At 39.8% G+C, this 23,430-nt stretch overlaps 1 protein-coding gene across 3 annotated transcripts; it reads right to left on the bottom strand.

Moving 5' to 3' along the window:
- Positions 1 to 1,503: 1,503 nt before the first annotated feature.
- On the bottom strand, positions 1,504 to 13,390 carry LOC121745547 (mediator of RNA polymerase II transcription subunit 12-like). Of its 3 annotated transcripts, none has more exons than XR_006038848.1 (9): positions 13,273 to 13,390; positions 12,119 to 12,378; positions 11,832 to 12,047; positions 9,263 to 11,750; positions 8,415 to 9,160; positions 8,142 to 8,323; positions 7,948 to 8,066; positions 7,814 to 7,865; positions 1,504 to 4,120 (listed from the first exon to the last, which is right to left on the bottom strand). XR_006038848.1 is itself a non-coding variant. In XM_042139501.1 (8 exons), the coding sequence occupies exons 2-7, from the start codon at positions 12,323 to 12,325 to the stop codon at positions 7,985 to 7,987; spliced, it is 3,921 nt and encodes a 1,306-aa protein (XP_041995435.1). In that variant the 5' UTR covers positions 12,326 to 12,378; positions 13,273 to 13,390; the 3' UTR covers positions 7,392 to 7,865; positions 7,948 to 7,984. The 3 variants fall into 3 exon arrangements, 1 of the variants encoding a protein (XP_041995435.1); XR_006038849.1 differs by lacking the exon at positions 1,504 to 4,120 and adding an exon at positions 7,392 to 7,643; XM_042139501.1 differs by lacking the exon at positions 1,504 to 4,120 and having other exon boundaries at positions 7,392 to 7,865.
- Positions 13,391 to 23,430: the final 10,040 nt, after the last annotated feature.

Below are 23,430 nucleotides of genomic sequence, written 5' to 3'. Positions count from 1 at the left end.
AAATGAAGTCCTTGTTATATAACACTCCTATACTCAATCTATCCATAAAAATAAATATTGTTTCAACACGGATTTTAACGGTTGATAATAAAGTATAAATAAGATAAAAAGAAAAATAATTGGAATACTGTTACTAGAAAATAACTCACTTCATTAGAAAAAAAATTATATAAAAAATAGATATTGATAAAATGGAAAAAACATTTACTCTATCCGTCCCCAAAGAATATGCACTTCGGGTTCAACACGGGTTTTAATACAAAATTGGTAAAGTAAGAGAGAGGTAGAAAAAAAAATTAAAGTATTGTTAGTAAATAATGAGTCTCACCTTATTAGAGAGAAAATAATTTCAAAACTAAAAAGAGCATATTCTTGTGAATAGACTAAAAGGAAAGAGTGCATATTCTTGTGGGACGGATGAAGTACTATTTTTATAGAATGTATACTATTGCTAAGGAAAAAAAAAGTTCGTATATACTATATGAGGTCCAAGGGAATATCAGTTGTTTAGGAATAAGTTTGCAAATTGATAGTAATGGAATGAAATCGAATGTCACACGTATTCATCAAAATTTACTCAAATTCAATATTCGTAAACAACATTAATTACAATTTGATAAAATGAAATTATAGTGGTAAGGAGTGATATACATCCATGAAACTATAACTTTGTTGCCAAAAAAAGTAGTCAAATGTAAAAGATGGTATCTTCGCCCGGAACAAAAATATTATACTCACGGGAATGTTATCCGCTAACTTTTCTTAAGTTACTAACTTGTTCATCAAGTGTATTAAAAATATCAACACAATAGTAATGAAATGTCAACATAAACTTAAGTTGATATTTTAATACATTGTGTTGACATTAATATTTAAATGTCAACACAGTTTATTAAAATATCAACACAAATATGTGTTGACATTTTAATATGATCGTATTGACATTAATATACTACGTTGATGAGTTAGCAAATTAAGAAAAGTTAGCAACATATCACACCTCTATACTCAATAAAAATATAAACATTAGCATGCAAAACACATAGCTTAGGTACCATTTGCATAGTTCCTCTATTAATAAAACAAGGTGAATTATACTCAATAAAAATATCTAAATTATTCATATCCCTATTCGTAAGAATTATCAGCAACATGCAGGTAACGATTGATTACCAACTTTCATAAAGGACACCATAAATTATTATTTAGTAGCCTTAAGTTAAGTAAATGTATCATAATTGGTTGTTAAAGTGTAAACTTCAACAACTATATTGATGCCTAATCATAAATATGAATATAAATGAGCATTTCCCTTTATTTTTTGTGTTTTGCTTACTGCTTTGGCTAAACAAATTAAGTCGTGCAAAACGTTAATCCGAAATTTTAATACACAATGAATTCTATGACATAAAGAATCCGTGGTAAATGGAGCTATTACTATTTATTCTTATTATTTTCTCCACGTATAATTTGACACATCTCAAACAATACATGAATCATGAATTCCAAACTAAATGAATTTATAATATAATCCATCAACAATTTACTGATCGAAATAGAGGCTCTTCATACAGTCCCAAGAACCACATAACAATAAAGAAAATTTTCCAATCTTGTCACCTAAAGGAAAAAATAATTGGAAAAAATAACAGCACCAGCCTATCTCCCTGAAATAAACTACTGCTTGAAGCCATGCTTGCCAACTGGGAGAAGAAGTGAACGACAAACAAAGGAAGAACGACGACTCTTGCATAGTTAATCCTAGAAGTCAAAAGGAAAAAAAGCTACACTGCCAAGCTAGGCAGTGCATTAGCATGAAATATAATCACAGAGCATGGTTTGTGTTAGATATTTGTGTTTTAATTGGTTGAGTATCCAGTCATACATCCTATAATGCTACTGCATAAGGCACTTTCTATGTTCTACATTCGTGTTTGCTATGCAAATGGTAATTCTACGGCATAACCAAGTCCTAGGTAATCTTCAGTATTCGTCTTTGCTACGCAGATGGTAATTCTACATCATAACAAAGTCCAAGGCCATCTTCAGTATTCGTGTTTGCTACGCAAATGGTAATTCTATGTCATAACCAAGTCCAAGGTAATCTTCAGTATTCGTGTTTGCTACGCAGATGGTAATTCTACACCATAACCAAGTCCAAGGCCATCTTCAGTATTCGTGTTTGCTACGCAAATGGTAATTCTATGTCATAACCAAGTCCAAGGTAATCTTCAGTATTCGTGTTTGCTACGCAGATGGTAATTCTACACCATAACCAAGTCCAAGGTTATCTTCAGTATTCGTGTTTGCTACGCAAATGGTAATTCTATGTCATAACCAAGTCCAAGGTAATCTTCAGTATTCGCATTTTCTGAGTCCTACATCATAACCGAATCTGAGGTTGTAGTGTCTAGAGTAATTAGTTGCCGGAGGTTCTAATATAATCATAACCATATTGGATTACTGAATTACCCACCTTCAAGGCAGCATTCTATGTGTCATGAATAAGTGCTGCGATTCTGGCATAAGAATCACACCATGAAATCTAAAAACTAGATATCATTGCACAACTGTCCAAACAACTCAGTTGCTATGTAGATCTAAAGATTTTAAACAGGGCCAAGATGACTATGGAACAAAATAGGCTGCAGCGGGACATGAAAACGCCAGTAATACCAGTTTTAAGAAAATGAACGAAGCTGCTTATATTTAGTTCCCAGAATAATTCTCCTTTTTCAGTAATCCAGTTATACAACCATATTAGATATGAAGCCTTAATCATTTTATATCATTGATTAAAAGAAATGGAAGTAGGTTAAAAGATAAGGCAAAATGTGGAAAATTAAGAAAGGCCAATATGGCAAAAAGACAATTACTACAAGAAGAAAACTATGCTATACCAGTTTCCTGAAAGAATGTTATACTAGCAGTAGCAAAATCTTTTATGTCCCATTAATTATTTGCATGTTATTCATTGAACTGAGGTAAACACAAACAACAAATATTTAAACATCTAGAGTTGTGTTGTTCAAAATTTATACGCATAGTCGCCTCTCTAGACACTTCTGTCTCAGTCATCATAATCTTTTTTTCTAAATCTTTTACAATATCATTTTGAAGTCATAGCTTATCAGATTAATTAGTCATTTTTCTGCATACGATGTACTCGGATATTAACAGTCACAATCAGGCCAAAGACTGTGCCTATCTATCACCCCATCTCCATATTTGTTATTTTAGTGTTCTGAATAGTCAAGAATCTGATCTCACTTGAATCAGGAAGCACCCAACAAGGGAGAGATTATGAATTTATGAGCACATTGGACGACACTCCACTGAAGTAGGAGGTGTAATTAGCTATATCCACAGATACACAAGAAAGGATTTTATGTGAAACTGAATGAAGCCTAATGTAGAAAAATTGCATTCCACTGTTATGGGAAGTTACCAGAGTTGTTCAAATGTCCAGTTTGACAGCCTAATAATATTTGGATCTCATGGCATCTATAAAATAACACAAAAGACTTGCTAGCAAACTAATTTTATTTCCATTATTAGGTTGTTATAAGATAAAGTCCTCCATGCAGGCAAACTCCAACTCAGCAACTAAATTATACTTCACCAACCTATTTCAATTTTTTACCCAAGAAGTGTTCAACATAATAGAGTCCTTATCTAAGAGATCATTAAAACTGCTTCAATAGACCTCTATTTACTATAATAAAATTATGATACACAATCATTTTACACAAACAATGTATTCTATATTTATGCAAATTTGGAAGCATTTCTTCTCAAAAGCCTCCAGACCATATACGAAGCAGGCAACCAAAGACACTATGAACCAACTCAACTTCCAAATAGTACATCATAAGAACACTATAAAAAAGATTATTTTAGGAACCACTGTGGTAAATCCAACCTGAATAATATTTCTTATATGAGCTCACAGAAGATTAGCGTATATTAAGAAAATTTAGGTAAAAAATCACCTATCAAGTAAACTCTGCACCAACCGTGTCCTTACCCCCAATTCAAAAGCGGGCAACCATCCTGCTTAACTTTCAGCCTTTTTACTCTTCTGCTTCCCCGAAGAAAAGACAGGTTGAATTGAAATGATCTATTATAGAGAAATTCCAACCAGAAAAAACAATCAACCTCAAAACCATCAAATCAAGAGGAAAGTATCATTATCAGGACAAAGAATAGTCTCATACCATATAAAAATGTTTCTAAGAATGAATTGGGAAAAAAACTTTGATATGGGAAAAAATTCAAAATCCATCAATCAATTAATTACCCTGAATTTTATCAAAACAAGGAGGTAAGATATATTTATCTCCTAAATAATACACCCTCTGTCCCACCTGTCTATTCTACATTATTCTCTCTCCTACTTTCCTTTCTCTCCACTTTAACTATTTATTATCTTTTTCCAAAAACAAGTGCAAAAAGAAATGTGTCATCTAAGGTGGGATGACTATACCTGCTTTCCAGAAAATGCAGCAATGGTAAATAATCTAGTTCAAGTCACAGATTGCCACTAATTAGTTGAGTTAGCAATAGTTATTTGAATTTAGAAAGTCAAATGACGATTAACACTGTGACCAGATAGAAAAATATTCTGGTCATCTGAAATTCCAATGTATAGACTAGAAGTTTTATAGGTGATTTACACTTTAGAGGCAGATATGAGAGATATAGTAGAGAAATCGTCTATAGGAATAAGACCAGATTAAAGTGATTTCAAAAGTACTATATAGATAAGAACAAGATATCTGTAACCTACCAATTCTCACACACAGGTATCCTTTTCAGTATTAAATGTTACGTGACTGCCCTATAAAATCTGTTAACTTTATTGTAATGGTATAAGGCCAAAATAAGATAGAATATACCCTAGTTTTTAAATGTTAAGTGACTGCCTTATATCATCTGTAATATCTGAGTATGTGAATAAGAAGATGGAAGTTCTTCCCGGATGGTTCCAGATTCGAAAGAAAACTTGAAAAAGAAAACAGAACACAGAAAAAGACTAGATATGGTAGTAAAATAAATTGTGCCAGTGCGAGGTTCCAGGTGGTTAATTACATACCCACAAAAGCTAGGATATGATGTCAGCACAATAAATGCCACCTTAAAATTAATGATTATTTTGTGTTCCTACTCGCACCATCACACAGACCAACAATTAGTCATACCTACTTGCACCATCAAAAGCTAGGATATGATCTGTCTGATTCACCGACAAAAAATGCCACCTTAAAATTAATGATAAGTTCGTGTTCCTACTCGCGCCATCACACAGACTAACCAAATAGTCACCACTTAGAGTATGCCAGAAAGGAATTTAATAGTGGATACATAGCTGTCACCAGCCAGATACTATATCATGTATCCATTTCTTCAGTTTAATGGGCTAAAACTGAAAATTCATGAAACTCCTGCGGTGTTTTGTTTTTCAGCTAATATTAGTAGATCTAAAACCGGCCACCATTAAGAATATAAAAGTGAGATAATTTAGTCCTAACAATTTAGCGATATTGTCTAAACTTCCACATAGCAAATAAATGACCATCACTAGTTAGAGCGATGTCAAACGTTATGTTATCCCTGAACTCAATTCTAGCTCCAAATTATCAAAAACAAGTTGTATTTTAGGAAGTTACTGAACAAAACGGAAAATGGAAAAAAAAGGAAAGCATGGTAGTGTATGCGCAACATAGATAAGTGGAAAGTAACAAATGCTAAATTTGAGAAAAAAAAAGAAATTCAAATAGCTAAAGTGGATATCCAGAATAATGTCAGAAGACAATGGCGGATAATGACAGAAAGGAGGAACTCAAAAAATTTAAGCAAGAGCTCTTGCATTTGTTTCTAAAGGTCTGGCCCATTTATGAGGGAAAAAACAACTAAGGCCCTTTTTCACAACATGCCACCTAGACTCTTTCTGTACAGTTGCAACCCAAAACATTTCAAAAGTACACTTTGCAACATACATTTTTTTTCTGAGCAATATATGCATCTTGTGTTGGGTAAGTGTTGATTATTAAGGTTATCTTTTCTTTTTAGCAATGAAAAATTGAAATTTGCTTCAGACGAAATATAACTTGATTGGAATCAGATAAAAAAATAAATGTAATTGACATGAACTGATGTGGTGGTGAGAACTCTGGACTAACCACTCACTCTCTTAGACGAGCTGCTATTACTGAACCTAATTATGTGAACTTCACGAAAACTATGATGGATAGAAATCAATTATCTCTTATCACAAGCCTTGTAGCTTAGTGGTATGATGTATCCCTTGCCTTAGGAAGGTTAAGTGAGTGACTTAGGTACAAATCTCAAACCCCCACTCAAAGAGACGAACTGTCACTTTGGAAGGGTGAGTGAGTAACCTAGGTGGCTAGGTACCAAATATGTAGGTAATATGATGCAAATTACATCAACAACAACAACCATATGGAATTTGGATGAGAACAAACGACTTTGTGGCGAAGTAATAACTTACGCAAAGTAGAAATGTAAATTATAAAAATTGAAACAGGAAATAGGATATATTTCAAATAGCAACCTTGAAAGATATATCTTTTGTACTCCGGCCCTATGTCCCATTAAAAATGAAACGTTTTCCTTTTTGGATTGTCCCAATAAAAATGAAACGTTTTCCTTTTTGGATTGTCCCAATAAAAATGAAACGTTTCCTAAAATGGAAACAACTATATCTCTACTTTTTCATTAAACAGTCGTCTTCGTCTCAACAGTGGAACTAGGATATTTTAGTGATAGGCAACTTAGCAGCCAACTAGATGAATTTTTGTGTGGGACAAAACTGTAATTAAAATGCTTAAAGGGCATTGATAGTTGATACCTATACTTCCAAAATGCTCGGTGACCTATTTGTTTCGACGTAACCAGCCTTTTTAGCATTGAGATTTCAAAAGTGGGTATTGCTTTATGACCATTTTAACTAATTCATCTTCTCTGGAACCTATTTTTTGGCATTTACTAGCAATTCCATTTCCACTCTACTCATATTGCGAGTCTATGCACATTAATGTCATAAAATATAAATGGGTAATATACGAACCTATTGCGAGTTATCTTCAATTTTTAAATTAGTAGAAATATGAAAAGGAAATTTAATCCAAGACAAAAGGCATCTAAAAGTCATATTCCAAGTTTGGATCAGATCCTAGAGGTGTCCATTTAGATTAGGGTTGCACTTCAGCAGTTAGATCAAATAGTTTTTACTTCGAACAGAAAAAACAAATAAAGCTTAAGTTTGCTACCACGCATGAGCAGCAAAGCATCCTTGGTTCCTTAAATTCATCCATACATCCTTCTATATCTAGATTAGTGGGGTAGAAGCAAGAGTAGCCTTACAATTTAAACATAAAATTTAACCACTACTTTCAGATCATTCAATCAGGAAGCATAAATGCTAAATACTTGAGACTTAGTCCATCATCAAATGACATAGGGTTCCCATTCTAATACATGCTGATATCAGTTTCGTTAAAATAAAAAGAGACATATAGATCTCTAGCACATATGTTATTGTTACACCAAGTGCACACATTGCGAGAAGATAAGGAAAAAGTTTTCAACTTCAGACCAAGTTTGCTCTGGAAACCATGCTGATCAAAGAAACAAATGAAGAGGCTGTTAAAGGATATATGATCACGCCATTAGGTATTCTGATAACATCATAAGAACTAAAGTGCAATACATTTTAACAAGCATAACAGAACCATCAGAAACTATCCATGCTTGGAAAGTAGGACGCTGAGAGTCATAATTGACAAACCTAATTGCCAAAAACCTTCAATCCTGAAACACTCCAAATTGAAAGCAGCAACCTGAAATGATGAGGCTGAATATAAGAAAACTTGTCAAATACAAAGCATATCACATACAAAAACATAGAAATAGAAATCTGACCAGAATAAGATTTCCAACTAAAAAACTTCAACCAGGATCAAGGCTTGCTTCCATGGCCAACAGTGCCCACTTTTCTAGTTCTGCTTCCTCCTTCGTGTACCTTATGTCCACCAGGAGCTCTGTGCAGCAAATATGAAAATTGATGATAATACTACACTGCATTTATGCAGTGCGCAATTTCAGCTGATTATTACCTTGGCTTTTTGTTTTGCAATTTGATGCGTTTAACCATATCCATAGTCATATTCTGGTGCTCCCTTGTCTGAGAATGCATCTCCAATCCTTCCACTGTTTCACAATCAAATTCACAAATCCTGCACCATCCGTTGCTAATAGGTTTCCTCTTCCTGGACTGATCAAACGAATCCAATCCACCCTGAAAGAAACCAATAGCATGTGACTAATGAAGATGAACTGAAGTTAGGTAACTCCTAGAAACCAGGCAATTTTTAACTTTTAACGCTTACAGAGAAATGTACAGCATTAGGCATTCCATGGTACGGATAGTTGTTCCTCATGGGTGGCTCCCCGAGATGCAGGAAACTAGGCATGTCACCTCTTGCAGACTGAGAGAACGGAGGACGAGGAAAATTCCCTGTAAGTTCTCCTGCACGGCCATGACCAGGCAAAGGACCAGGCCCGGCAGTCTCACCCGTATTGAAATGACCAGACAAATATCCTGGGCCTGGAAATTTTCCCTTCATCAAATGGCCAGGTCCTTCAGCGCCAAAAACATCATTTGCACCAATTTGGTTGGGGTGCAAGTCAGGAGCCATATGCTCACCATACCTAGGATTCCCATGGTCATCAATGTCATCTCTTCGTAGGTGACCAGGCAAAGGAGGAAACCTGTCGTCACGAAATTGATTTCTAACCAGATCAGAAGAGAGATTGAAAGACCTGGATCCTTCTCCGAATCTATGTGCTTCCCTGGAATTATGGTCCTCGAAAGCTGAAGTGCCACGAGGGAAGCTTGAGGGGCCCCCAAATCGACGGGATGGCGAGCCAGGATACTCCCTGCCAGGACTATGATAAGGAAATGGCTTTATACGATGGCCAAATTCAGGCCCTGGACCAAACATATCCCCATGCACAGGTCCACCAGATTGATCATGTGGCAAAAATCTTGAATACGGGCCTGTAGCGCCGGGATCCAACTTAGATACAGCATCATAACTATGCCCATGGAGTGGTTTATCAAGAAACCTTGGTGCTGCATTTGAAGAAGGGGAGGATCGTCTCTTAGAAGAGTAAAAAACAAACAACCTGAATATAACAAAGGAAACAGAATTTGAACATCTTTTCAATAGTTTACCTTGGTCAAATGTGCGGGTTGGCTCCTTTGACATGTGATTTGAATTTTCATCTCTAGAACCAAACATAGAGGGGTCAGGAGTTGCACCCCCATTCATTCTAATATTCAGCTCATCGGTATGAGATTTGGTGAGGGAGCGCCATTCACCAGAACCTGGCATCTGATCACTCGACATTGGCCTAACATGTTGGGATACATATTGACTTTCAAAGGGAGGTTTTCCCATAGTCCCATGTGTCTCAGATAGCGATTCAAAACTCTTAGGTAGACCACCCAGATTACCCGGCACCTTCCCTTCACTTAAGTTTACTGATTGCCCGCCATGATGCAAAGCTCCTGGGCCTTGCACCCCAACTGTTGATGAAGGGTGCCCCTGCACTTGTGCTTGAGACCTTTCTTGGTGGGAACCATGAGACTGTGGCGGTAAAACATTCCCTTCTGCACTGGAGATAGAGATACCTGGGACAGTTTCATTACCAAAATTTCCAGATGATATTCCAGCAGTTTTTGACAGATTCACGACAGTTTCAGGGTCTGCTTGCTTCAGTGGAACAGAATCTAACAATGTCCAGGCGTCTTCTTTGCGGTTTTCATTTTCCACCCCTTCATTTGCTTTCTCCCTCGAACCCATGAGCTCACCCTTCTCCTGCTTGGTAACAGACTTCACCGAACCATCCTTTGCTGAATCATCAGCGTCCTGGACAACTGTTCCATTAAATCCAGTCCCCATTTCCTCTTTCAGGGAGTCACCTTCAAATCCTTTTTCAGCCAGTTCCTTTTTAGGAGATCTAATTTCTTTAACAGTTGCATTCTGCTGAAGTTCGGCAGGCTTTGCATGATTCTGATTTTGACTAATAGATGACTGAGTTGAACCTCCATGGGCAGGTCCATAATGAATGGAAGCACCAAAACCACCAGATGTCATCTGTTGGCTTGGAGGAGGTATCCCCTGATTTGGCATCAAAGGAGTCCCAGGATAGTTTTGAGATTGTTGTGGTTGAGGGGGACCAGGTGGACGCATCTGCATCTGAGATTGAATATGTGGCTGTTGAGGGAGATGTCCTTGCTGGTGCAACTGACCTTGAAATGAGGCAGCAAACTGCTGCTGTTGAGCATAATTATGAGGGGGTCCTTGTTGAACTGGCTGCATGACAGGACGATGCTGGATTGGATGGGTAGGTTGTTGTCCATGAGGTAGAAACTGCTGGTGCGGCGCATGAGGAATGCCAGCTACCTGATTTTGCAGCGGCACCGGCGCAGATGGCTGTTGCTGGGAAAATGAACTGTGAGATTGGGGTGGCTGTAAAGGTGTAGGTTGCTGTAGGGTTTGAGCATACCCTTGAACTGAATGCATAGACCCACTAGTCGGACATGGAAGCACAGCATGCTGCTGTGGAGCTCCTGTATGCATTTTCTGAGCTGTCTGCGGTTGTTGATATGAATGATGCCCACTTACGGGAGGAGGTGGTGGATGCGGAGCCAGGGGAGGGGCGGCCAGCGCTGCAGGCTGGTTTGTTTGAGAATGGAAAGCAGGATGTTGAGGTTGTGATTGATAATGCTGTGCTAGGGGTTGACTCTGAACATTTGACTGGCTTGATGATTGCACATAGCCTTGAGTTTGAGGATGCATTTGGGGTAATACTTGGGAACCTTGAGGATGATGAATCTGCCCTTGACCTAGCTGGTGTTGAGGCACCTGTGCATGCTGTGCAGGAGGCCGCGGTCCTACTGTCTGGGGAAACTGAGGTGGCTGTGGAGGAGGTGGTGGTAGCGCCTGCTGAGCAATCTGAGTTTGAGGTCGATGAGGTTGTTGCAGTGGGTGAATCTGATAGTTCGGAGCTAAAGCTTGACCAGGTGCATTAGCCTGGGCCTGCCCTTGAGATGGAAGTTGTGCCTGAGCCTGCGGCATCATTTGGAGTTGAGGCTGAGGTGGTGGTTGAGCCTGACCTTGGACCTGCAGTTGCAGATGAGGCTGTTGAGAAGCTTGACCGACGGGGTTGATCTGTTGAGGTGGCTGAAGCTGCAGCAGGTGTGGTTGTGGCTGCACTTGGGCTTGGGATGGGGCTTGGCCTTGCGGCTGGGGTGGCACTACAGCCTGGGAGTAGACATGAGACTGGTGTTGACCCTGCACTTGCACCACATGTTGCTGGTACTGTTGAAATTGTTGTTGCTGAGGAGGGTAATAATGTTGCTGCTGGTAGGGATCATATCCTGGGTATTGCTGATAATATTGTTGATACTGTTGTTGATACCACTGATCTGGTGCTGGCATAGCAGCAGGAACAGCAGTTGGGACCCTTGCCTGCAGATTAGCATTTTGCCCAGGAGGTAACTGTGTCGCAGAAACATTTTGAGGATTCTGGGTCTGAGGAACAGGTGCTCCTGATTGAGCAACAGTCTGGTTGGCCACAGCAGTAATTGCTGTCGGGGTTGTGACAGATCTGGTTACGCCTGATGAAGCTACAGCCTGTTGCCCATCATAACCGCCCTGACATTGAACCCTTAATATCAGAATCAAATAATTATAATAAGCTATTCTCAATAGGAATGTATGCGCTTATTTACTTACAGGGCAAATCTGTGCATGATCGTGCACTTGCCGATGGATAATCTGGATGCCACATCTGTTGCATATGACAGGAGAATTTCCAAAGGAGCACCCAGCACAATGGGATGGGCAATCAGATAGAGTACCCTCCCATGAGCATCCACTTCGGAAGTAGAGGCAGTGTACCCTAACTTTCCCAACCTTTTCAGCTAGAGCTTTGTCAGACTCTGCTAGTGGCTGTCAATAATAAACCATGTTAGCGAATGAAGGGTAACAATATCATTCATAACAGTCATTTCGGATATAACCTTGGAATCAGGTTCTGTAACCAGGTATCCATCATAAGGGCAGGCCTTGCTACCATTTGCAATGTGCACTAAACATGCTTTGCAGTATAGATGGGTACATTGTGCTTGAAACGCTTCATTAGGATACACAAGCGTTCTACAAACAGGGCAAAAGTATTCCCCTGGATAGGAATGAATATCAATTATGCACTCGATATCAAAACCCATGGCAGCTCAAGCACCAAATATGCACCAAATGTGCACCAAAAAGCTCCAAAAGCCTGCATTTGCATATATAACAATTAGAAACAGCGCATACTTAGGTTACCAAAATGAAATACATTTCATCAAGAAAAATATCCGGTAGATAAGGAACTAATAAATGCCAAGAGTAGACGATGGGCACGTGTTAAAAGAAAAGCAAGGGGCAGGTGCCAGAGGTGAAGCAGCAGGCGCGTGTTAACAGTTAATAAGTAGGCGCGTGGCAGGAGCGAAAAAAATAAGGGCGCGTGCCAACAGCGAAGAAGCAGGCGCGTGCCAAAAGTGAATCAGTGGGCCAATATCCGAGTACGTTAATACTGTTTCCATATCACCATACAAGGCAGCTAAAAATGCATGAATACAGAATCATAACCCAATTGTTCTCGCATTTAAATCCCAAAAATTATGGCACCTGATGTTAAGGTTAAAGACTTATCAACCATCAAGTAAATTGATGTGCCACAATAATGGCAGATTCTTTCATCTCACCAAATAAAAGTTACCCACTCTTCAGCGAGACAATTCACTGAAAAACGCTCGAATTCTTAGCTAGGGCAGATTAAATAACATACTGTAGTTCTCTACTTTGGTGCTACCACATCTTTCCAAAAAATTCATGCTTATTTTTGTTAATTAGAGCAATCAGATCCGAATAGTTACGGAAACATCAAGCTAAAACGCTTCTTTCTTATTAAGTGTACACATGCAATAACTCAAACCGAGAATCAAGATCACCTAGGATCCTCATTTGCTGTTTTTCTTAATAAGTTTAAAGCATGCAGGGAAGGAGCACAGATGAAATGGATTAAACGCATCGATTAAATTGGAGAATGTGAATATTTCAAACCCTCGAAAACTGAAAGAAACCCCAAAACTTCCGAGCTAAACAACAGAATTTACTTGTGTTTTGTTACCTCAAACGAATGTGCGGTAGCAGCGGTGAAACGACGGTAGGGTGCAGAAGCCGACGGCCAACGCAGGGAGTGATGATGGAGAGTGAAGCTAAGAATGAGCAGAGGTGTTATGCCTAAGGTTACCCCCCACAAGGCTTATATATTTTCGAGTAAATTTTACCCCAAAAATTATTATTTCAGGTGCCCCTTGATTATAATAAATTGCAAAGCACTCCTATTTTTTTAAATCTCAGAATGTTGAGCAATTATTTCTATCTATTTAAAAATAGTCTTATTTAGGAAAGATACGAGATTCAATTGATGAAATAGGTGAGAAAATTTTTAAAAATAATAACAAAAACAGTGACTGAACTTTTATAAATAAATGGATGTACTAAAATGAAAAAATTAGAATTATTTTAATGGATGAAAAAAATATAAATTTTTTGTTCAGATAAAAAAGTATTACAATTGTATATAGTGAATCATTTTTTTAACAGTAAATTTATACTCCATATGCCTGTGGTAATTTTATATGGTATAAATTCAATAAGTTTATACAATCCTAAAAGATTATCACATAGATAGTTGGTGAAGTATATATCTGTTAAAGTATATTTTGAGATTTAGTTCGAGATTTTCCATTCTGTCCACCAACCGAAGAATGTGAGAATGTTGTCGAACCGAGACATAGAATTAGACGAAAGAGATGGATTATTTTGTCTATATGATGGTGGATGATGATTTGGTATAATTAGATGATCAGCTTAATAGCATTTTATGATGAGATTTTTTCAATTTAATCGTGCATGTTGGTGATTTGGCAGTGTTCCGGTTTATTTGGTGTGCTTGTGACGATAGTGATTATATATCTTTGTGTTGCACTTATGATCGCAGTTTTTTGACCTATATATTGTGTTTGTATCAATTTTGGGAAAAGTATGATTATTTTGATGACAAACAGGCTAAACTTACAAAAACATTTATTTGCATGTATAAGCATCGTGTTTATAAGAATATACTTTCTCGGCCTTACTTTTAGTGGAGCATCTCGTATCGAACATATAATTTTATGCAGTTTTATTTTATGAGTTCAGTAGAGATAAAACAAATTAACTGGAGATGTATTCATATTATAAAATATGTCAATTAGAGAAGGATATCAAAAAAATAGAAAAGAATTGTCGCTTAAAGTAGGAAAGTGAAACTATACGACTGTTTGTGATTGGTCAATGATCCCATTTATTGCTCATTAGGCCTTGTTTATGTACTTAGATTTATTATATGACTAACATTTACTTATTTGTGTTTTTATCGTTGAGCCCATAATTTGCCACTTGTTGTCAATGTATTTATTCAGTCTCATTTCAGTTGACATTTTATTTCATCACAAAAAGTAAAAAAATAAATAAATGTTAAGTAGGAATAGAATAAAATATGAATGATATTATAGTAGTAATAGAGAAGAGACGAGTATACTATATGAAAACAATAAAGTTTTTGCTATGAAAAAATGACTCAACCATATTAAGATAATAGTCTAAAATGGATTACAACTCAATTAACGTTGGCAGGAGGGAGTATTTGCTTATCATTATTTTCCATTTATTTTTACCACCATTTATGTTTGTTCCCGTGCTAGAATTAAAGAGAAGAAAAAAAATATATAAAGGCACAGAAGAGAGAGGAACAACCAAGTAAAGAACAATATATTAAATACCCTCTTTTTAATTCGAACAAATACAAATTTCATTATTAAATTTAAATTTGTAGTAAAATTAAATGAAATTTAAAATCCCCATTAATTAAAAATGAGGTCGTTAATTAAAAATGAGGTCGTTAACATTAAAACATTTTCCATTAAATTACCGGAAACAACTTTCTTTAACTTTTATGCAAAAAGATAAACGATGGAACAAAAGAGCATATTGTAGGAGTATTTAGGAAAGAGATGACAATATTTTTAGTCCGTCAACTTGGTTATAGTATTATTGGTGGATCTTATTCATTTAAAAATATCATTACCCATTTCAAATCTTTAATGTAATATCCTTTTAACAAATTTTTTCTTTTTATTTTTTTTTATGAAAATATCCTTCAATCCTTTATGACATCTCTTCTTATATCCCCTCCCTCTTACATCTTCTTTATTTCTTTTTTCTATCTTATACTTCTCTCTCTTATTTGGTCTTTAAGATTCTCTTTTTCTTTAATACAATAATTTAGCTAGATAAATGGATACACATTGTTAAGGAGAAAGACAAAATGCAGATAAGAAAGAAATGCAGATAAGAGAGAATCATAAAATAATAATTATTTAATTTGAAGCATAAAGAAGAGATAGGAGAAGGGATAAGAGAAGGGATAACAATTAAAGAAATTTGACAAAAAATAGCTCTTAAGGCATAACGACATTTTGGTCTTTGAAAATTTTAAAGTGAAAAAATACAAAGGTCTTTCTATGAATATTATAGGAGTATCAAAGTTCAAAGACGTGTGATAATATTTTAAAAAAAATAGCGACCACGAATATTATTATAACAAAATTCAAAGGCTGAAAATGTAACCAAAAAATTTTAGTTAAGAACCCAAAAATAAAGAAAATGGTGGCGTGCTTGATTTATTTATGCTTGTCAGCACCTCTGTGAAACTCGTTTAGGGTGTAACTGCCATAGTTATTAGAATGAGGTGTGAAAAGAATTTGTTTAGTATATGGACATTAATTTCTTGCATAATACTAAACTAAGTGTTTCAAGAATATCCATAATCTACAAATCAAACATTCCTCTCTTCCTTGCATATTACATTGGTGTTTCAAGAATATCCATAATTTACAAAGAATGGAGTATTCAAATTTGAGACTTAATTTTTTATAATAATCTATCTGATGAAGCGGTGAATTTTCGATGGTAATTAATGCACGTAAAAATAAATTACGACACAGAGGTTTTACGTGGTTCGATTTACTGAGGTAAATCTACGTCCACGGGGAGAAATGGGGGCAGGTTTGTATTGCTTGATCTGCGAATTACAGCTTACAACACTGGCCTGCTTTATGATATTCTCTCTAGAGAGCTTTTTTAGAGTTTAAAAGAAGAAGCAGAAGACCTTATCTATCTGACCTAGGTTCTATTTATATAGTGAACTAAGATCGTGGCATGCAGCATTTATTAGGTAGTGGATGTCGTGGAGATCGTGGCGACCTTGCATGGGTCCACTATCCTGCATGAGTTAATGACTGCTTGACACCACTAAATAGATCGTCGGTGTAGTGGAGGTAGAAATCTTGTATGAGTCCACTATCTCCTAGTTCGGTCGAATACTGAGACCGAACTGCTGAATTATTGCCGAGCAGCTTTTGCCGATCTGAGAGTAGAGCTTGATGCCGACCTGAGAGCAGAGCTTGATGAGTTGGCTTTCACCGAGCTGTAGGCTGGGGCCGAACTCTTTGGTTGTACCGAACTGAACTCTTTAGTCACGCCGGACTGATACTCTTTAGTCATGCCGAACTGATACTCTGTCTTGGGCTTTACTGCTGTTGGGCTTGTTTAGTACGTACTCTATCACTACCCCCCCCGAAAAGCGAAGTGAATCACTTCGGCATTCTGGAAAAAAGTATGGGGTAAGTTGATGTTTGTCCACGGTCTCATGAAGTGAACTCTTCTTTGACCGGACTTGGTTTGTGTCCTAATTTGGCGAGTTTTATCGCTCGGATCGGACTTTCCGTTGTCCTAATTTGGGGATCGGACTTTCCCTTGTCCTAATTCGGCGAGTTTTATCGCGTGGATCGGACTTTCCCTAGTCCTAATTCAGGCAAGTTTTATCGCGAGAATTGGACTTTTGTTGCAGTTCGTTTCAGACGAAGTGCTTGTTTAAGCTGAATTGTGGTCTTGTATCCTCTTTAGAAGCTTTGACGCACAATCGTGGGCTTGTTGCAGCTCGTTTCAGACGAACTGCTTGTTTAAGCTGAATTGTGGTCTTGTATCCTCTTTAGAAGCTTTGACGCACAATCGTGGGCTTGTATATGTTCTAAGAAGGGGATCAGTCTTCGAAGAACAAGATACCTCAGTAACATTTGTAAGAGACGACACGCACAGAGACAGACAAAACACACAAACAAAACGCACAGAGACAAATAAAGACCAAGTAAACCAAATAAAGCACATTGAGCAAACAGGACTCAAGACTGACTGACCGGACTGTCTCTTACAAATGGAACTTTTTGAGGTTGGAAATGTGCCATGTTCGGGGTACCTGTTCTCCTGACATGTGAGCCAATTTGTAAGACCCTTTGCCGAGGACTTCTGATACCCGATACGGACCTTCCCATGTGGGTTCGAGCTTGCCCAGCTTTTCTGCTCGGCTTACTTCATTGTTTCTCAGGACGAGATCTCCCACTTGAAATTGCAGCTTCTTCACCCTTTGGTTGTAATACCGGGCTACTTGCTCCTTGTACTTGGCTGCTTTTATGCATGCCAATTCTCTTCTTTCTTCGGCAAGATCTAGCTCGGCTCTCAGTCCGTCGTCATTCATTTCTGAGGAGAAATTTAGAGTTCGGGGACTGGGTACGCCGATCTCCACCGGGATTACGGCTTCAGTGCCGTACACCAGACTGTATGGAGTTTCACCATTGGAGGTTGTGGGTGTAGTTCGGTAGGACCATAGGACTTGAGGGAGATTTTCTACCCATTGTCCTTTGGCTTGTTCTAACCGAGCTTTTAACCCTTTCATCAGGATACGATTTGTTACCTCCGTTTGTCCGTTTGCTTGTGGATGAGAGACCGAAGTGAACCGCTGTTGAATATTCAGCTCTTGGCACCAATTCTTGAACGTCTTGTCGGTGAACTGAGTCCCGTTATCCGAGATGAGGATGTGGGGTATGCCAAATCGGCACACTATGTTCTTCCAGACGAAATCCAATGCCTTCGAGCTCGTTATCGTAGCTAATGGTTCAGCTTCTACCCACTTCGTAAAGTAGTCCACGGCAACGACTAGGAATTTCATTTGCCGAGGAGCTTGAGGAAGTGGTCCCACTATGTCTATGCCCCATTGCATGAAAGGCCAAGGGCTTTGCATAGTGGATAGATCGGTCTGCGGCATTCTTGGGATATTTGCATGGATTTGGCACTTCGGGCATGTCTTGACGAGCTGCACTGCTTCTTGTACCAAGGTTGGCCAATAATATCCCCATCTTAGAACTTTTTTAGCTAAAGCTCTAGCTCCGATGTGGCTACCGCACGACCCTTCATGAACTTCTCTGAGGATGTAGTCCGTCTCTTCTGGTCCTACGCACCGCAATAACGGCTGGAGGTAAGACTTTCTAAAGAGGACTCCTTCATGAAGTTCGTACCGAAGTGCTCGGCACGTGATCTTCCGAGCTTCTCTCTTATCTTCGGGCAATTGTCCTTGATCCAGATACTGCAAGATCGGCGTCATCCAGTTCGGCGAGCTGGATATTGAATGTACCTCGGCTTCATCAATGCTTCGATGCATTAATTCTTCCGCCTTTGAGCTCGGATCTGAGGCCAACTTACTTAAGGTATCTGCTCGGCTATTTTCCGCTCTGGGAACGCGGATTATCCGAAAATAGGAGAAACTTCGGCTGATGCTTTGCGCTTTGTCCAAATACTTCTTCATTCTCTCGTCACGGGCTTCACTGGTACCCAACATGTGATTTACTATGACTTGTGAATCACAATGGACTTTGAGAGATTTGACGAGCAGACTTTGCGCTAACTGAAGTCCGGCCAGGAGGGCTTCGTACTCGGCTTCATTATTAGTAGTGGGGAATAGGAACCGAAGTGAGTAGGTTACCTCGTGTCCGTCGGGAGCGACGAGTAAAATACCAGCTCCACTTCCCATCTTGTTTGAAGCTCCATCTACGAATCCGCTCCAGCAGTCTGGCGGCTCTACTTCGGATTCCAAGGGCTGTGCAAGTTCGGCATTGGCAGACTTTTTCTGTTCGGCAATGACAGGGATTGCTTGATCGAACTTGGCCTCTGTAAGAAAATCTGCCAAGGCTTGTCCCTTGATGGCTTTCCGAGGTAGGTACTCGATCGAGTGTTCTCCCAGCTCTATGGCCCATTTGGCGATTCTGCCTGATGCTTCTGGCTTGGTCAAAACTTGCCGAAGAGGCAGATCGGTTAAGACACATACCTTGTGAGCATAGAAGTATGGCCGCAGTCTCCTTGCTGCATTTACTAACGCCAGAGCAATTTTTTCCAGAGGTTGATACCTTGTTTCTGGACCTCTTAATGCTCGGCTTGTAAAGTAGATGGGAAGCTCGGCTAGATAACTTTTGAGCTCGTCAAAGGCCTTTTTCTGCTCGGCTCCCCACTCGAACTTTGGTGCTTTTTTCAACACTTTGAAGAACGGCAGTTGCTTTTCGGCTGCTTGGGAAAGGAATCGATTCAGTGCGGCTAGACATCCGGTTAGCCTTTGCACGTCATGTATGGACTTCGGCATTGCCATGTTTTGAATGACTTGAACTTTTGAAGGGTTTGCCTTGAGTCCGTCCTTTGAAACCCAACAACCCAGAAATTTTCCTGAATCTACCAAAAAGGTACATTTTTGGGGGTTGAGTTTGAGGTTGGCTTTCCGGAGCACGTCGAGAGTGGATTTGAGGTTGTCTTCGTACTCCGAAGTGCTTTTGCTTTTGACAACTATGTCGTCGACATACACTTCAACCTGTTTCCCGATTAGGTGCCGAAAAAGCTTGTCTACCATCCTTTGATAAGTGGCTCCGGCATTCTTTAAACCGAATGGCATCTTTTTATAAGCGAAAATGCCGAAATCGGTGATGAAAGCTGTTTTCGGAGCGTCACTCTCATCCATCAACACTTGGTGATATCCTTTGTATAAATCAAGAAAACAGAAAATTTCGAAGCCGATCAAAGCTTCTACTTTTTTATCTATATTCGGAAGGGGATAGCAATCTTTTGGACAGTGTTTGTTTAGATCGGTAAAGTCTATGCACATCCGCCATCCTCCTCCTTTTTTCTTGATCATCACAGGATTGGCCACCCAAGAAGGATATTTCACCTCGAATAGTACATCCGCTTTTAGTAATTGGCGGACTTCGTCATGGATGACTTGGCTTCTTTCTGCCGCAAAGAGTCTTTGCTTCTGTTTTACTGGCCGGATTGAAGGATCAATATTTAACCGATGAGTGATTACCTCGGGGGGCACTCCGGTCATGTCCAACGGAGACCATGCAAAGACATCTTTGTACTCCTTGAGGAGCTGAATGGTCTTTTCCCGGAGTAGAGGCGTTCCTGCGAAGCCGACGTTGACCGTTCTGGATGGATCATCTTCGTATAACTGAACGGTCATTGAGTTCGGCTCTGAAGTGACTTCGGTCATCTCGCTTGCCTCCGACTCCGGTTGCTGTGATTGCTATGCTTGATGGTGCCGAACTGATTGCTCGGCACTTTTTAGCGCAATCTGCAGACATTCTTTTGCTCTCTTTTGATCACCTCGGATGACCGCTATCCCATTTTTAGTGGGAATCTTGATGGTGAGGTGATAAGTAGAGCAAACGGCCCGAACTGTGTTGAGCCAGTCCCTCCCCAGGATGATGTTGTACGGAGACCGAGCTTTCACCACAAAGAACTCGATCATCGTATTGGAGCTTGTAGGCGCTTTTCCCACCGTGATCGGAAGGCTGATAATACCTTCAGGGCGGGTGTCCTCCTGGGCGAAACTTTTCAGAGGAAGTGGAGCCGGACTGAGCCGAGCTGGATCCACTTCCATTTTATCGAAACATTCTTTAAAAAGAATGCTGACTGACGCTCCTGTATCCACAAATACTCTGTGGACCAGTTTGTTTGCCACCCCGGCTTGGATGACAATAGCGTCTTGGTGAGGAGAGATGGCTGGGACGGGATCGGCATCTGAAAATGTAATCACTTCGTCTTTCTTCAGCCTTTTATGTGTTGGTTCCTCTTGATTGGAACCTCTGCGTTCTGCTTTTAGGGACGACTTAGTCTTCCCGGCTGGGAGAGCATCAATAGTCAGGATTACTCCATCGTATTGCGGCTCGTCGTCGTCTTCGGGATCCTCATGTCTTTTCGGATCCTGAGGATTGCAGTTCGCACTTCTCTGCCTTTTGTTCTTTTTCGGCTGCTTGCTTTGGTATTTTTTTAACGTTCCTGTTTTCACAAGAACGTCAATACCTGCAGCCAAATCTCGGCACTCCTCGGTATCGTGACCGTGGGTTTGATGGAAGGAGCAATATTGATCCTGAAGTCGCCGTGCGGCTGATTTCGTCATCCGCTTTGGTTTTTCGAACATATCGGAATGTAGTTCGAAAATTTCCGCTCTTGACTTGTTTAATGGTACGAACTGAGCGGGCGGCTTCTCAGGATTGAGACGTGGTCCCAATCTGCCTTGTACTGGTGCCCTTTGAATTCTTTCAAAAGGAGTTCGGCGAGGAAGCACCTGGTCGCTTTGATCGGGCTTCCTTTTGTCTCCTTGGGATGAGCTGTCTAACGACCGTTTTCGACGGTCTGCCTCATCCGCACGAGAAAACTGGTCCGCAATGTCCCACATTTCTTGAGCTGTTTGCGGACCGCACTCCACGAGCTTTCTGTAGAGAGCTCCGGGCAGGATTCCATTTTGGAATGCCGAGATGACAAGTAGATCATTGAGATTATCTACTTGTAGGCATTCCTTATGGAATCTCGTCAGGAAGTCGCTGATCTTTTCGTCGCGACCTTGACGTATAGAAAGCAGCTGAGCCGAAGTGATTCGGGCTTCCGCTTTCTGAAAGAACCTCCTGTGGAAAGCATCCATGAGATCTCGGTAGGATCTGATGCTGCCTTGAGGAAGGCTGTCGAACCACCTTCTGGCGTTCCCGATGAGCAACTCGGGGAACAGCTTGCACATGTGGACCTCATTGAGACCCTGGTTCGCCATATTATATTGATAGCGTCCCAAGAAGTCATGAGGATCCTCTAGCCCGTCATAAGTCATTGACGGTGTCCGGTAGTTCCGCGGCAAAGGAGTCCGGGTGATGTCGTCCGAGAATGGAGTCTTTAATGCTCCGTACATGGCGAACCCGACATCTCTTCGGTACGGAGGAGATGGAGTTCTCCTGTGGTTCCGGTACCGAGGAGGAACATGTCGGGGTTGAGGATTCTTTCTCCTGGAAGACACGTCACTACTGCGGTAGTGACTTTCATGTCTGGATGAGGAGGGAGAATCCGCCGTTGTCTTCTCCGACTGTTGGCTCTTCTGCAGGAAGGTTAAGAACTCCTCCTGCTTCTCGGCCAAGAACAGCTTGACAGCCTCGTTCAAATCAGGCTGCTGGGAAGACTCGGTGTGTGGACCTTTTGAGCGGCTTGCTCCTTCTCCGTGAGAACTGGAAGTAGATTTTTCACGAGGCTGCTTTCCAGGCCTATGGGCTGCTGGATTAGCTTCCTCATGGTTATCACGGACGGAGGCACGGGTGTTATGTGATCTGGTATGCATTTTTTTTTTTTTTTTTTTTTTTTTGGTAGAAGAGGATCAAAAACTCGCTTTATCACAAATTTGGTTCTCTGTTTCCCACAGACGGCGCCAGTGATGAAGCGGTGAATTTTCGATGGTAATTAATGCACGTAAAAATAAATTACGACACAGAGGTTTTACGTGGTTCGATTTACTGAGGTAAATCTACGTCCACGGGGAGAAATGGGGGCAGGTTTGTATTGCTTGATCTGCGAATTACAGCTTACAACACTGGCCTGCTTTATGATATTCTCTCTAGAGAGCTTTTTTAGAGTTTAAAAGAAGAAGCAGAAGACCTTATCTATCTGACCTAGGTTCTATTTATATAGTGAACTAAGATCGTGGCATGCAGCATTTATTAGGTAGTGGATGTCGTGGAGATCGTGGCGACCTTGCATGGGTCCACTATCCTGCATGAGTTAATGACTGCTTGACACCACTAAATAGATCGTCGGTGTAGTGGAGGTAGAAATCTTGTATGAGTCCACTATCTCCTAGTTCGGTCGAATACTGAGACCGAACTGCTGAATTATTGCCGAGCAGCTTTTGCCGATCTGAGAGTAGAGCTTGATGCCGACCTGAGAGCAGAGCTTGATGAGTTGGCTTTCACCGAGCTGTAGGCTGGGGCCGAACTCTTTGGTTGTACCGAACTGAACTCTTTAGTCACGCCGGACTGATACTCTTTAGTCA

Source organism: Salvia splendens, chromosome 8, assembly GCF_004379255.2.
Source record: "Salvia splendens isolate huo1 chromosome 8, SspV2, whole genome shotgun sequence".
NCBI classification, from domain to species: domain Eukaryota; kingdom Viridiplantae; phylum Streptophyta; class Magnoliopsida; order Lamiales; family Lamiaceae; genus Salvia; species Salvia splendens.
Note: the sequence above shows the minus strand (reverse complement) of the source record. Positions and strands in the feature narration are given on the sequence as shown.